Source organism: Colletes gigas, unplaced genomic scaffold, assembly GCF_013123115.1.
Source record: "Colletes gigas isolate AHSC1104 unplaced genomic scaffold, ASM1312311v1 Colletes_gigas_Sc00006, whole genome shotgun sequence".
NCBI classification, from domain to species: domain Eukaryota; kingdom Metazoa; phylum Arthropoda; class Insecta; order Hymenoptera; family Colletidae; genus Colletes; species Colletes gigas.
In genome coordinates, this window is record NW_025106635.1 from 4,759,012 (window position 1) to 4,774,830 (window position 15,819).

Here is a 15,819-nt window from a genome sequence, read left to right on the forward strand (position 1 = left end):
ACTATCTAGTATGTAAAAAGTAAATTATTTCTCAAAAAACTTAGACGTTTATGGTAAATCTCGTCTGTGGTAGTACTACTAGTTCGGTGAATTTTTGGTAAATTCTAAGATCGAGGAATTTTTGTTAAGGATCGGAGATGGCGACAGATAAACGAGCGATGTATTAATTCATTAAAAACGGTACAGTTTAATCGTCATAAAATAAATACATCATTTGTCTGCAACGAGTTGTCTGTATTATACAAAATTACTTATTCTACGCGCTAAAAGTGTAGCTCTCATCACATTGGGTCTACGGTTTCTCGGGTTTGGGCAACAAAAGTTCTGCACGCGTTTCCACCATACGACGAATTAAATTCGATGGCGATTGTAAATACTGGCCGTGTACGCGGTCATAAGAAAGCGTGACTATCGTAGACACCCGCGGTAAAGACTGCTGTGCCATAATAATTAACGAAATATGCTTGCGGTCAAGTATGATCTCGAATAAATTAAATAAAATCCCGAGGAGTGCTCCTTTCCGTTGTTCGAAGTTCACCTTTAGATTAAAAACCGTCATCCACGTGTCTCTTAACCCTAAGATTGCTTCGTGGGAATCGGGTTTAAGACTTGCGCGATTACGATCTCACGCGAATCGCTGGAGAACGGGGACTTCCGGTTTCGTGGCAGCGAGCTTACGACGCGGGGGAGATCGTAAAGCGATTTGAGCAATGGGAACGTCGCGAACAGCGACAAGATTCGTAAAAGCTCGCCACGCGTCCGCGGATTCGACGATTTGCACTCGATTCCAGAGAGAAAGGCTATCGTTAATATACAAACTTAAGGAGAATCGTGCGCAGAGATTCAAATAACATCTGGCAACCCACCTAAACTAACGCGACGCTGGTTGAGGCTTTTTCGGAGGAGACGATCAATAGCTGGCGACTGGAAGCCATAATTGACCGGAGGACAATTAAATTATTTGAAAAATTGTAACAAATAATCTTTAGAATATCTGTTGAATGTGGTTGAAAGTTCCATCCTACCTGGGAGGTCCAATTTTTCTCTCTGACTCAAAATCATTTTTTTTTCAGGCCCATCGAAGGATCCACAATGGCCACACCAACCAGACGAAGTGCAAACGAGTGCAATTAAATATCGTGGTCGCCAGATACCGTGAATTAGTTTGAAAGAGCCTCAACTCGACGTCGACGACAACCAAAGTTGGACAAAATTATATAACCATCGAAACTAAACATATAAATACCCACCTTCCCTTTTATAATCAACAATTTTAATTTTATTCAACGATCAACGAACAGATTTCGATAATTTTGTCCATCCCTGATCTCCTTACCCTATCATGCATTTCTTTGTACATATATAAACTACACTGGAACATACAACCAAACATGTACACACGCACGCACAGAAAGCGTGAAAATAGTAATTTCATACGCACATATCCTGCGTGCAGAATAACAATGGGGGCAAACGAGCCGGCTGATTCGATTCTCGCTCGTCGATCGACGTGTTCGTCGAAACGCATAAAAATTTAGCCCGACTGACGTAAACGGGGATCAACGAGCGAGTCCAGAACACTGTTCAGCCTGATCGTCTTTGTTCGTAAGCGATGTTCACGGTTTCAACGTGTCTTGTTCCTTGAAGCCTCGATTATCGATAAACACACGGTTCCGCAGGCCGTTGTCCGATATGTATCCGGTCGCCATTTTGTACTGGTTCGCGTACATCACGCCGTTCTCTTTTCCCTCGTTCTGCGTCGACGGTTCCTTGCGATCCTTCACTCCGTTCTCGTAGCTCTCCGATATCTTCCTCTTCAACGCCATGGACGATTTCCTCCTCTTGTACGTCTTCACGTAGAAGTTCCGGAACAGGTAGTAGAACATGATGGCGTGAGAACCGATCCACCAGACGAACGCCTTCGGGTAGTTGCAGTCGATGAACAACAGCTGGAACGCGTGGATTATCACCAGGACGAACTGGACCATCTGCAGAGTCGTCAGGTACTTCTTCCACCACAGGTACGGCTGGATCTTCGGCCCGAGTGCGGCCAGGAGGTAGTAAGAGTACATCACTATGTGCACGAACGTGTTCAGGAGCCCGAAGAACGTGCCGTGACCGCCTACAAGCCGGAAATCGTACGATTTAACGATCATACTGGGTCGGTTTTAACCATGGATTGGGGAATTGAGGATCTTGCAAATAGGTTCGAATCTTTTTCCGCGTCCTTTTCTCAAACGGAACTCTGTGATTTTGATTGCACTATTCGAAGCGGCTTTTTAATCTCTAAAAGAGGGTTATAACACTTGGAGATTCAAGGATTATTCGAGGGACGCGTGGTGGATATTTTGATCACATCAATATTATACGAAAACGAAGCTCTTCTTCCAGGTCGATTACCATAAAGCAGGAAATCACGTACGATGAAAAGCTGAAAGCGAGATGAGAAAGGAAGAAAGTCACTTACCGGGAGTGAACTTGACGCCGAACCAGACGGATATCGGCATGCAACCGTGATGAATCACGTGGAGTGTGCTGATGTGATCGTTTTTCTTCCTCAAGACAAAGAAGATCGTGTCCATGAACTCGGTGAACTTGGAGAAGTAGTACCACCAGCAAGCGTGAGCCATTCGTACCGCCAGTGGGTTGTTCGAGTAGTCCACTGGTTGGCAACGTAACGAATAATGGCCTCCCCATCCAGCCACCACGGACTACAAAGCAGACAGGAAACAAACGTAGAGTTTTAGACACCATAAAAGTGGTCCTCGATCGTCAGCGCCGGGAGCTTTCACAATCTACACTTTGGACCGAAATCTAACCGACTACTTTCGATTTTACGTATTAGAACGTCAGGCCTTGAGAAACGACGGTTATCGAAATATTAATAACGTTGGTAAATAACTCCGGAAATCGATGGGTTAACGAACTCTCTGAGATCGAGTCCAATACTCCGATATATCGAAGCTGATCAATTTTAAAGGAACGTTAGTCTTGAGCCCTTTGCCTCTAAATTGAGTACCATCAGCTTCGATTTATCAAGATGTCAGACTCTGGGGACCTCCATTTGTTAGCGAGGGATGATTTGTGAGGAATGAAAGTAGTTTACCTCGGTGAAGAGCCACGTGGAGAAGACCACTTGGATGATGTTGTAAACAATCATGGTGTTCTTGAGATCGAAAGGTTTGCGGTTCTCCATCAGCTTGGGGCCTAGCACTTTGACGAAGTAAACGTAGGACAAGCATATGAGCAGGGTGGGCGTCGGGCCGCTCATCATAGGCCAATCGTTCACCCTCGGATCGCTCTTGTTGTCCATCAGGTCCCGATAGCTATCGTACACGATTTGCAGAAGCTTCGCCATCTGCGATACAATGAATGAACAGTTCACTTAAGGGTAGAAATAGAAATTATCAAAGATTTCAAAGATGTCAAAAACAAGTGGCTTGAGTATCAGGCTCGATCGAGCATTCAACTAAATAAAAATAAAATTCATCCGATTTTCTGATCATTGGGAGATGTTGCGTCTTCAGAACCATGTACGAATCGAACGTAAAAGGAGCCTAACCGCGCCGATGTGAAAAGTTACGAAACCTCTGGAGTAGCCAGCCAGGGCGTAATTCGAAGAACAAACGCGCGATTATACATCGAATTTTACGAATCGCTTCGGACTGCTCGGTTAGAAAGGAAAAAAAATGAAATGAAAATAGTTTTCGGCCATGGAATAGCAATGATTAGCGATGCAAATTACTCGGAACGCGTTAGTCAGTCCGTGATTTACGTCAGACGGAACCGTTTCGTTGACTTTAGAAATTTGAACGCGTGATTTTTTTAATTTTTTTTATACTCATCTCCTCCTCTTTCGTCGGAAACGAACGACAACGCCTCGAGGAAACAGTATTCGTCGCGTACCTTGAATCGACAATGCGTCGATCTTTGCAATAAATCAATGGACGAGTTGTTTTGCTAGCGAAACGTCAGAGTTGAATATATTTGCTAGGCGTTGCATCAATGTTATCTCATTGCCGATATTCGTCAATACTCATTTCTAGATAATCCGTACACGCCTCTTTTCTGAGAGATCTTCGCTTAACAGCGTTTCCTTTAACGAGAATTTTTAGTCGAACATTCAACGCTGGTGGTGAATATTTATTCATTCAAGTATTTCCCCTTGAACATACTGTTTATAAGAATCTCCATCTCTATTATGTCATTTTAATTTGCTTGTACGTCGGCGTTATGACCGGTTCGTTATCGATGATTAGTCTATCCATAATGGTCTGTCACATCAGTTATTATTATTGTTATTACCCGCACATACCATCTGGGTAAATAAAACGACGCTGCGATTAGACTTTTTTTTCGAAACGATCGAGGATGACCAAAAAAAGAAATTGTTTCCCAATCCATCGATAGACGGTTCAACGGTTCTTTCTTTGGTGAACGACACGACAAGTTGGAACTATAAAAATCCACGGGGAATGGGCGCTTTTTAGCTAGTCTTGCGAAATTTAGGAAATCACGGAACTACTTCTCCGAGAAGCTATATGGATCTGAGAGATTGATCGTTTCGAGCGTCGATTTTGCAATATCGCGCGATTAGGGCTGCAAGGGAGAAGCCTGATGGCCTCGCAAAAAACTGCAGCGGATGACAGGTAGCGATAGAAACAAGACAACAATTACCGATCAACTTATACGCGTAACAGTGTTGTAAACATACATGGTAATACGGGCAAGTTCTCACGATGCGGCGCTAAACAGTAGCAGACAGTCACGACTCGAGACAATTATCATTCATTGAATTTTGCAATTATCTATTCATCTTATTCATCGATGTCTTTATCAAAAAGCCCTTTGGAAAATTGATATTTAAAATTTAGATACGTTCTATAATTGGCGTTTGAGTGATTGTGGATCGATTGGCTCGAGTGTCATAAATACGTAATCGCATCAGTCCCATCGCTACCGGCGAGGAACTCGTTTCTGTCGCTTAAAAATGCGGCCCATCGTCCAGGATCCCGATCCTCCGCCATTGGATCATGCAACTCGGTTTGCTCCTCCGCGATTCGCGCTCGTTTTATGCCAGAAATTCATCCTCCCCAGAGATCGATGCTCCCAAATATTTTCTTGACGTCTGAATATCAAAAGCAGATCGTAACAGATCGCCAAGACTTTTCATAAGGATTCGATATAGAATATCACGTATCCAGGGATTTCTAATACTCGCCGATTAGGATTTCAAGGCCCCCCACATAACTTATTCGCATTTTCTCGTATCGAGCGCGTTCCAGTCGCACGGTCTACGCATAATATCGAAGTATCGTAGCCAATTGGAAAGGATTAAACGCAAATTTCTCTGTTCCACCCCGCCCAGGATCGGCCGTGTCACAACGTAATCATACTACTTGCAAATTCCCGGCTCGCTTCGCACGCGTACGCGTAAACGACATAGAAAAGCCGACATTATAAACCTCTGTGATAGACTGCCTCGTGGCTTACAACAAGTCAGATTGTCTTTAATACCCTTTTGAGGTATCTACGTCAACCTTCTCCGTTCTTTGGCTGTCCTCGTAGAACCAGTTACTCCGACAATGGCAATCTCCGTCAGCCTTACTAGGTTACTTATTAAAGCGAACCAACCTCCAGACACTATTTTCAACGCGCTATACATGGTGCTTCACTCAACTTGGACGAACTGTATCTTTTCTAATTTCTAAAGCAAGAATTAAATAACACTCGATTAAGATTTTTCGTCCACGTTGTACCGAAACTCTGTCGAAACTTATTTTCTATCCGTATCACTGTGTTTCAATCGTCATTTTCTCGCGCCATTTTACTTTTTCTCGTCAATTTCTTCTGCTATATCTTGCCGTTCTAAATTCATACTTTCTTGATCCCCAATGGTTTTCTTGCTTTATTGCTGCGACGTGGTTCGCGGTCCCTGTTGTTTCGCCCACCCAAAATTCGTGTATTTTTGTTTTCGATGCAAGGTTCTCTTATTGTTATCAGGCATGTGCGAGGAAACATAATATCGAATAAGGAAATTGAGCCTCGAGCAAACGTTTGTGATTTATTAACTCGAGAAGAAGAATTTCAAACAGCCAGTTAATCAGCTTCGAGTGTTAATATCGAATTTGTCACATTTACGAGAGACGCAGAAATTTACGATTAACGCGTAAGATTGTAAAATAGACGTTATCATACTTATATTTAATTTCAAAGACGAGAGAAGAGACGATCGACTAAATATGCACAGATCGTCGTTCCGTTTTTCCCAATCGTTCTATCTATCGAAAATTCACGATTTCATTTTACCGGCTCCTATAATTTGTCACCGTCGAGCGGAATAAAAATACGATCAACGACACGTGGCGGTGTTTATTCCTCGTTGCACAAGCGATCGGCGTGGCTCAAATTTCCAATTCGATTTTGCAAGTGATCCGCGCCAGAATAGAAATTCGTCGATCGGTCTGGCATTTCTGATTTAATATCGAACGATCGCCAAGCTCTTCGTTTCGCAATTACATCGGTGCAGCCTGTACCAGCGCGACATAATGTCATTAAGAGCGAAGTCTGCTCGAGTCACCTCGACATTGTTTTCCCGCCGATCCGTCCACGTCAGAAAAAGTGATTTCAGAAAAGTGTAAAAAGATTTTGTACACATTGACACCTTCGATTCTAACGCTTGTAAGATCGTAGATCCTCAGGAATGCTCGTAAAAATCTTCTAAGAAATCGATTGTTTTCTTCGAGAGGGAATTTTGGCACACTGCGAAACCGTGTCCCGTTACCTTTCTTGTATGAATAAGCAACCCGTTCGACTAATTCAAAATCAAGCAGACTTTAGGGAATAGTAACGGAACGGGTGCCCCCACTGCTCGCGATTTAGTGTAAAAATAAACGACCGAAAACAGGTAATACGAGCCAGTTTGTTTAATTATGCAGGTGAAAAAAGATATTCGGAAAGAGATCGTAAAGCAAAACGATTGCAAAGGCGCGTCGATGGGCTCAAAGTTCGAACAGGAAACCGTGCTCGAGGAAGCGAACGTTTCCAGATGTTTCCGATCTTTGTCTTACGGATTTTTATTTGTTTTTCCATTCTTCGTGACGTTCGTTTCCGCGAGAAACTAGCTAGAATCGTGTTTGAATTTGAATTCGAGTCGAACAAGAGAACAGTACTTGAGGTATGCTAATTTTTAGTGTAATCGAATTGGCTACCGTGAATCTGTGTTCGTGGGAGAGTCGTGTATCGACGAGCTGGGACTGTCAACGATCGATTTCGAATTCGTTTCGTTTCAGGCGACAGATGAGACTCGTATTCCGCTCCGTATCGTCGTTTTTATTATCTTATTTCCACAAAGAGTAGCTGGGAACGAAGAACAACCAGCGACACGCGCGCGAAATAGACAACTTAGGAAATATATTTGCAATGTAAAGCCTGCGGACACGCAAGGCTGCGAGGCAGGCGTCGCGTGATGCAATTGAAATCGCTGCTCTCTCGCCTGGCGATTCCCTTCTTAACTGCCATTTGCTGGCTGGTCAGGTGCATCCTTCTGATATGTTTATTAGGGCTGCAGCCGGAGTCAAATTAGATTTTTTTCCACTTCGGTAGAAGACGCTGGAGGAAACATACCGCGCGGGATTTGTTCTCGAACGCGTCGAGACTAATTTTTTAATTCGAAAATTAAGCGGAGAATCAGCTCGGTGGCGGTTTACTTTGATATTCGAAATTGCAACCACGGAAGCGTTGGGATATTCGACGAGCAAATAATTCCCGAAGAAGTGCCAATCCTGACGTTTATCCGCTAACGAAACGAAATCGCGTCGATTATCGTCCACGATAATTTGGGGACTGGCCGTCTAAAATCGACTCGGTGGACGGATCGATACGTCAAGTAGGCAAACCTGTACTTTGATCCCGTGATTGACCGGACGTTGATCGTAGATCTTCCTCATTTTTGTTTGACGATTACGTCATGTCGAGGACCGAGATTTGAAGGCAGACGTGTTAATTTCTATTAGTCGTGTCACTTCTAACGAAGAAATTACTATTTTAAGAAGATTTGCCAAGCGACGTTGACCTTTGTTCCGCGTTTCATTTTTTATGTATGTTCGAACAATACTTCGATAGAGATCTAGTTTTCCTTAATTGCTAGAGACAGAGTGCTGTAAACAGAAGAAGTTAATTAGCAAGCAGTCAATTATTGCTTGCATTTACTATTATGAACGATCGAAGAGGCACGGTGCAAAAACATTTGTCGCAACAACTTTGTTCAAAGTAAAACACAGAGATAAATCACGTTGGCGATAAATCACACTGATCGAGAACCGCAAAAGTATATCGAGACAGGTAGTTTACAGACGTTGTCATTATGCTATATTTTAATTTCCTTATATTTATCATTCTTATTGAAGTTGTAATTATTTTATATGGCCAGTATCTGTATTGGGCTCAAACACGATCGTGCTAATTTTTTTCGGGAAGTCACACTACGCGTCTAAATTTACCAATGGTCAACACTTCGTCGCCCAGTAAACGGTAATTTCTTCGAGAAATGTTTGCTATATTATGAAAATATTAGGAGCAAAATGAAAATTCATAGATCAGTTCTTCCACTGGTAGATAACGCACTAAAACAGGAAACGATTTAAAAAATCGCAAGTCAAATACTTGTATCAATATTCTACATTGTAAATTGTAATGTTCATCTATTATATATCGATGTTTTTAATCTTTCACCAAATATCGTGTTGGGTGAAATTTTCTATTTCCTCTGTGCTACGAGTTTTCATACTTTCTTCACTGTTTTTAAACAGCAGCATTCTCCACGAACCGCACAAATGTTTCAAACTAGCAGCTTTCGAGCCACGATTAAAATGATAAAATGTAATTCCTTTTCAATTATCAGCACAGAAGAAGAAACAATCACCCAACGGACGACACTAAAAACCATGAAACGATGTATAATTCGTAAACTTTCGGATATTTCTCAAAGGGCACCCGGTCGATAATAAAATATTGAAACAACCAGAGCGTTAAAAAAGAAACAGGTGAAAAAGAGGAGCAAAAACAATTGGCCACGGCACGTTTTGGGGTACGCACGGTCACGATCGATTCTACTCACTTTGAGGTCGAAGGGCACTCCGGGGTTATTTTTCTAAAGATCGTTAATTGATTGCAGCGGGCGCGTAATCACCACTACGTCGAGATCGATCTTTGCATCCAGCGTCGAAGAGAGCACCTCGTGCTTGACCACCTTCGTGGAAACTGAAGGCCCAGCATGAAAACCGTGTTTTATATCTGCATAAGCTCGTGACACCTGTGCCTGCACGTTGCCCGACGGTGTCGCGAGGCACAACACCATACCCCACCAACCTCCATCGGAACCAATTGTCACTCCTCCGATCACTGTCGATTGTTCTCGATCGTTCAAGGGTCGTCCGCGCGCCCACGACGCTGTATTCGGCTGTGGTCGCCAACCGGCACGACAGGACAACAATTAGTGGTCCACTCCTCGAAGGGGATAAACGCGTTCTATCCGCTCGTTGCGTCGCGTCGGGATACGTACCTTTTGCCAGACGATCCCCAGGCTCCGCTTTCGGGAACCTGTTCCTTCGCTCGATCGCCTTGGAACCCCTTTTACCCCCGACAAAATAATTTCCACCACCGAGTGACGGACTAACAGTGCGCCCTACCGGAAGCCACGATGGCCAACTCCCTCCGCGTGGTGTTCCCGCGTTAACGGATTAAACAGATCGTGTGCAAAGGTAAGACTAATCGGTGAGGATCGTCCACAGACTGGCGTAAATATCGTTCACTGGCGAAGAGAATTTTTGAAGAAATTATTTTCAGTCACGTTTTAAAGAGTTTAATTGTGTCTTGAAAATGATATCGAATAGTTTCCAAGTTCCTCAATACATTTCCGAGACAGAGTTTAATTCGAACGAATACTACAGTCGATATAATTTATTTTAATTGAACCATGTTAATTTGAAGAATTAATTTTGTCTTGAAAACGATTGTTTCCTAGTTCCCCGGCACATTTGCAACTGTTTTTTCGTCGCCGCCGCTCTATTATAGTCTCCATATTAGCATTATGTATCGTAACTGAATTTCGTTAACATTCCCGTTGGAGCAGTTTGGATCAAAAGTGAACGAAGATCGAGCCGATGAAATTGAACGTTAACGAACGCGCAAAAAACATCGGAGACGGCTTAATATTTGAATAAAGTTGGTTGTGCAATAATGCGTCGTAAGTGATCGCCGAGCAAAGAATCTTCGGAATGCATTGTTTGTGTTTCTAGACGACTCGTTGTTGTTGAAAGGATCTCCCGCGTTTAATCGAGAAAGGGGAATCGTTGGGTAAGAAAATGAATAACATAAAAGAGTGCTGAAGCTAATGGTTTTCTAGCTGAGTATAATCGATGGAGATACGGTGAACGGATGCACGGTTGAAGGTAGGAAAATGAGAGCCCAAGCGATAAATTACAATGTTTGGCAAAACGTAAGTAACCGAATAAGCAAGGCCCTGTAAACGAACGAGGAGACATCGTTCGTAATTATTCGAACAACGGCGTAACATAATTTTTTGCTTGAAAATGTATTGAAAGATTAATTTTCTGACCCCCGCCGAGTTATTCAATTATCAACGGGGTTAATTCTTATTAGAGATCACAATAGCAAGCAATTTTATGACTTCGAATAATTACCTGTTCAACAAGACGCATTGTATTGGGACTCGTTTACGTTCGAGTCGTGCTTGAAACTCATTAACGCCTAAAGCAATAGCATCTTTTGCTTCATTTGCAATTGTAACTCAGGACGAAACATTCTGTAACGCCAAACGTTACTGTAATTCTTCCTTTTTTTTCGTATATAAAGATTCAATAATTTTTAATACGCTTCAAATCGATTAGTGGCGCTTTAAATAGAAAGATATAAAGAGTCACAAGATTTTATTTTTTATCTGCATCATTTGATTGCCAAAATGGTTACCCTATGGCGTAGAAGAAGCGATCGAAAATTTTCGGAGCTAGCCTCTAATTGGTCAGTAGCATTCAAGGACATTAAGTTGCCTCCTTCATGTAGAGATTTTAAAAAAAATTCTCTTTGTTTTAGTTTTCGATTAGTGAAGGTCTGTAGAATATTTTTGTTGAGATCAAAAAATTAACGGCGTGGTGCGAATTTAAATGAGACGACTTACGAACTGCGAAACTGACGAGTTTCGGCAGCGTGCTAAAGCTCAGGGGAAACAATGCTCGCATAATAAAAATTCCCTGATGACGGAAAATTCGAAAAAAGTGTTTCTTTCTGCGTAAAAATAGCTTCGGCATCCGATGTATTTTATAACGAAATTAACGGTACACTATTTTTTTGCAGGCCATTCTCCGAAAGGTGCGACGGGTCACGCCAGTAGCAAACTCGGTGCAAAAAAATTACCAAATCTACTCGAACGTGTAATAAACTCAGTAATCAATTTAAATTTAACGTTTATGTAATAATGTCTATATAAAAAAATTCACACACATCATGCGTTTTCTGCTTGCGTTCGGACACATTGAAAATCCTGTCAAAAAATACAACGAGGAAACTGGAACTGAAAATAAACCAGGATCAGGAATTAGTTAATTGGTTAACAATTTTCGATATGTGGGACTCGGTAGGATTCTTTTTGGTAACATCAAGTACTTTCTAACAGTTTAACACGCATTCCACTGACGTTCCAATACGATTATGTCAGCGTTCGTAACAGCGCGAAATTTATTTTTGAGATGGCCAATTTATTTGCTCGATCTTTTAGGAATTTTTACTTGCCATTTTTGTATGCATACCAATCAGAGCTGTTTCAATAACGAACCCATGGTTATTTAATGCAAAACGCAACAAACCAGAGGCCACTTTTGCGTTGGATTCTGTTTGAAGATTCAGATTTTGGAATTCATTGTTCGTGACGTAGGTTTTAATGCATCAACAGTGAATTATTCATACTACTTCATGTAACGAGTAGCAACAAACGTCGATCAGTGTTATGCTAACCAGCACCACTTCGACAACGAATATCAACCGTTAATTGGTATTTAATGTCAGGTCTCAGAGGTCTCAAACATTGAGTGTCTTACTGATTCGACCATGTTTATAAAAATACCTTTCTCGATATCCTTTTGCACGAATGTTTTACGACGCGATAAGCTTCGAGATGCGTTTCAAACATGGCGTATATTGAAATAAATGACGTCGAGGATCGTTCCGTAAACCCGATAATCTGCGAATAAATGAACGTGTGCTGAAACGCTGACCAAACTTGCGATAATCGTTGCTTGGATAACGATAACTTGGGTTGTCACGTCTTCGTCTTCCGTTTAAATTTTCTCGTCGAGGTAAGCCACGATTTTTACGAAACTAAAATTTAACCACTTTTTTGACTTTAAGAGAGACGTCCACCCTTTTCTTCGAGCTACCCTTTCTATTCAATCGTTTATAAAATAAACATATAACGAAACAAAGAACAGAAAATATTGTTAGGGCGTTGCATCCGACCCGGCGAAACTTGTTTTTGCCTCGATGTTTATTCGCTGGACGTGATTTTTTTCAGGCCAAACGATCATTGATTAAAACTGAAATAATTAATGCTGAATATGACTAAGGGCGACAACGTAATTGCGGTAGAGAGCAAATGAAATATGTGTTCATTTATGAGAAATAGAAAATAGACGATAATAAGACGTGATTGCACAAAATGGACGATCGGTTAAAGTTTTCGTTTATAGAGAGAGGAACGCAATTACGGTTTGGTCCAGTACGTTTGCGGAGATTTCAACGCGGCGCGTCATCGGCCATCGTAAGCGATTAGTCGAGACCTAGAGCTTCGGCGAATAACTCAAAGACGGAAGTTTCCAAGGTCTTGGAACTCGTCTAATAACGCAGGCGTATCCTCGTTCCTTTTCCCTGTGGCTCTGCCGACTTACTATCATATTTTATGCCCGAGAGTAGGGACCTTGTGGCGATGATTGCGTTTTGTTGTACGTTCAATGACCTCTCACGGCGATGGTAACATTGGCGTACACTCGTCGCGTGGATGCTGTTCACGGCACAAAGGCCACAAGTTACGATGCCTTTTCGTTGCTTGTTTTTATCCTCTGAGAATCCTTTCGTTTCGACTCACAGCGTTGAAACGTAAATCATAACGTAGGCATGATTATACAAAATGTTTCATACGTTTGTATCACGCTGGATCGAGAGTTTTTGCAGAGTCAAGTTTTAAATTGGTTACTCGTTGTATAAAATTTGTCTAGCCTTGCAAAATTTCCGTATGCATATTCTCAGCACGAGGCGTTAGTTTCGTTAATTCTGTGCTATGAGATTTGCAAACACATTTCCCTACTATTTGCATACGTTAAAATCTTTATTCATAGATTTCAACTTGGAACTTTTATTCAACCCTCAATAATTTGAATTTTAATCGAAACAACAATGACACTAGTGTGACTTGAGTTTCTGGTGTGTCATCTCGTACAGCGTAAATGTACCACGCGTGAAAATATTCGTTGCATTGCCAGTCACAGTGAACAGTTGAAAATTAGTATTCGAGGAACGCGTGAGCCACCCGCATACACGCAACTCCACGCCCAGTGTCATTAGTTCTTTATATAATTTACTGTCGTACGTTGTGTGCGATTCGATCGCCGAGGTTGGGTGGTCGTTCGTCGAAAAAATTGTTTCTTTATACAAAATATTTAATCAGTGAACACCCAGTTTACATAAGAAATCGTTTCTCCAAGTTCGAAACAATTAATGTATATTTAAATCTACGCCAATAGTGTTCCGAAACTCCTAGGAAACGTTGGTGTAGCAAGTTCGTGCAAAGGCCATGATTTTTATTTATCTTAATACGTATGGTACATACTCGTGTAAGTATGCATCACATTCATACGTATGCAATTTAACTGAAACATGCATTATGTAGAATATGCAAAATAAAAAGTAAGCGCTCGTGCCGCAACTTCCTATTCGTTACATTAAAAGTGAAAAGTTCCAACTATTGTTCTAAAATTTCCGATTGCGGGGGGCATTTTGTTTCTAACGAGCGGTTCAATACATTGTTTACTTAAGCCATGAATAAATATTACACTTGGATTATGCGAGACGTAATAATATCGATCACAAGCACCAGCTGTTTGCATGAATAATTTTCATTCTTTAATTTACATTCTTCAACGTTATTCTTACCTGTTCGAGTTGCGTTATTGAAACGTTTTGACGGAATATTTCGCGTCACGTTGTTCAAACTTCTCTCGAGAAGATCTCGACGAGGAAAGCTGCTGGTTCAACGTTTATACTAATTACTCTGTTTGGTTTTTAGAATCACCCGGAGCAGGGATTCTGAACCCGAGGAAAATGTTATGTATCCAGTAAAGAATGGAAGAAACTTCGATAAAAATTAAACGTACGGAAATGACAATGCGTACAACCATAAATGAGCTTCTTCCATCACCTGCAAAGAGAATAATTGTCAAGAGACCTCGGACAATCGCAGAACCAATCTTACGTGCGATGTCGTCTGAAAATAATGCGAGATGACTTCTTCGAAAATAACAGAGCAGACTAAATATCATCCAGAAATAGAAGAAAGAAAATCACGATGAAGATTAGAGGTAGTAATAACCCATTAAGGTTTTATTGGTTACGAATTTATAGTACAAAAATTAATCATTTTGCTATTATTGTTTTACTGTAAGTGATCTAATTGGTTTCGAATTAGCCTATTGTAGTAATAGGGGGTTGCGGAACGTCGAGGAGAAAATATTGTAGACGAGAGGTCGTTTCTCGGAAAGCAGTTTCTATACTCTCGAGGAAAGGGGAATGGAAGAACCAGGTGTGTTTTACGGTCGCGATTTTTTCACACGGTGGTTGTGGCAGACCTTGGCCGTGCCATTCTACACGGTGGTAATTGGCGTACGGTCAGTGATTATCGTCGATGAAAGTGAAATTCAGTCGACGTGATCCTCGCCAGTAGCGGCGCTAGTGCCATCTTCTTGCATTCCAAGATGGCTCCGAATAGTCGCCCAAATCGAAGTCGAGCAATGAGCAAGTTTAGTTTAATTATCAAGATCAAGAACACCAAGACTGTGCTCCTCAAAGTCAGTAATTATCTTTCGATTTCATAAGATAGATTTGGCCTAACTCTGACAATGACTCCACTATTGATCCACGTTAAAATTGCTGCATGTCCACGAGATCGAGTTTAGGTTGCTCGACCAGTCGTTGTGGATTGCTCTGTCCCGCTATTCGGAATGCGTGGGCAAAAATCAATATCGAAACTGTTTATTCGGCAATGCCGTCCCGTTATTCGGCATAGTGTACGGTTAAAATGCTAGATTCGCTGGTGATCGAGGTCTGATCGAAGACTACTTAAGTCGTTAAGGTCGTTTCACTTTTGAACTTTACACCAAACGCTTAATTACGGATTTTACGAATCATCGTGTACCTACGTTTCAGTTTGTTCTTTTTTCAAGGACGGTTATCGTACCCGTAGTCGACTAAAGTTCTACGCTATACTTGACCCTCGAAGCGTTTACTGTCTCCGAATCTATGACGTACTTGAGACCAGAGTTAGGCAAACTGTAGACGGGATGATCGGTGACTGGTGGTACAAGAATAGAGTGTGATTCTATATGAATAAATTTGCCAAAATTTGTAACTTACACTCCAATCTCGGCAGATTACAAAACCCTGAAACCTCGCGTTACGTTGACTTTGGAACAGAGTTTCAGGAAGTGTTTGCATCTGCAAACGGAGTAATATTAGACCCGTGATTAATCGGGCCAA

General features: G+C 41.6%; 1 protein-coding gene across 1 annotated transcript; it reads right to left on the reverse strand.

The window, feature by feature from the left end:
• Positions 1 to 167: 167 nt before the first annotated feature.
• LOC122395581 (elongation of very long chain fatty acids protein AAEL008004-like) lies at positions 168 to 9,273 on the reverse strand. The gene is made up of 4 exons (XM_043393267.1): positions 9,119 to 9,273; positions 3,107 to 3,358; positions 2,468 to 2,711; positions 168 to 2,122 (listed from the first exon to the last, which is right to left on the reverse strand). The coding sequence occupies exons 2-4, from the start codon at positions 3,356 to 3,358 to the stop codon at positions 1,617 to 1,619; spliced, it is 1,002 nt and encodes a 333-aa protein (XP_043249202.1). The 5' UTR covers positions 9,119 to 9,273; the 3' UTR covers positions 168 to 1,616.
• Positions 9,274 to 15,819: the final 6,546 nt, after the last annotated feature.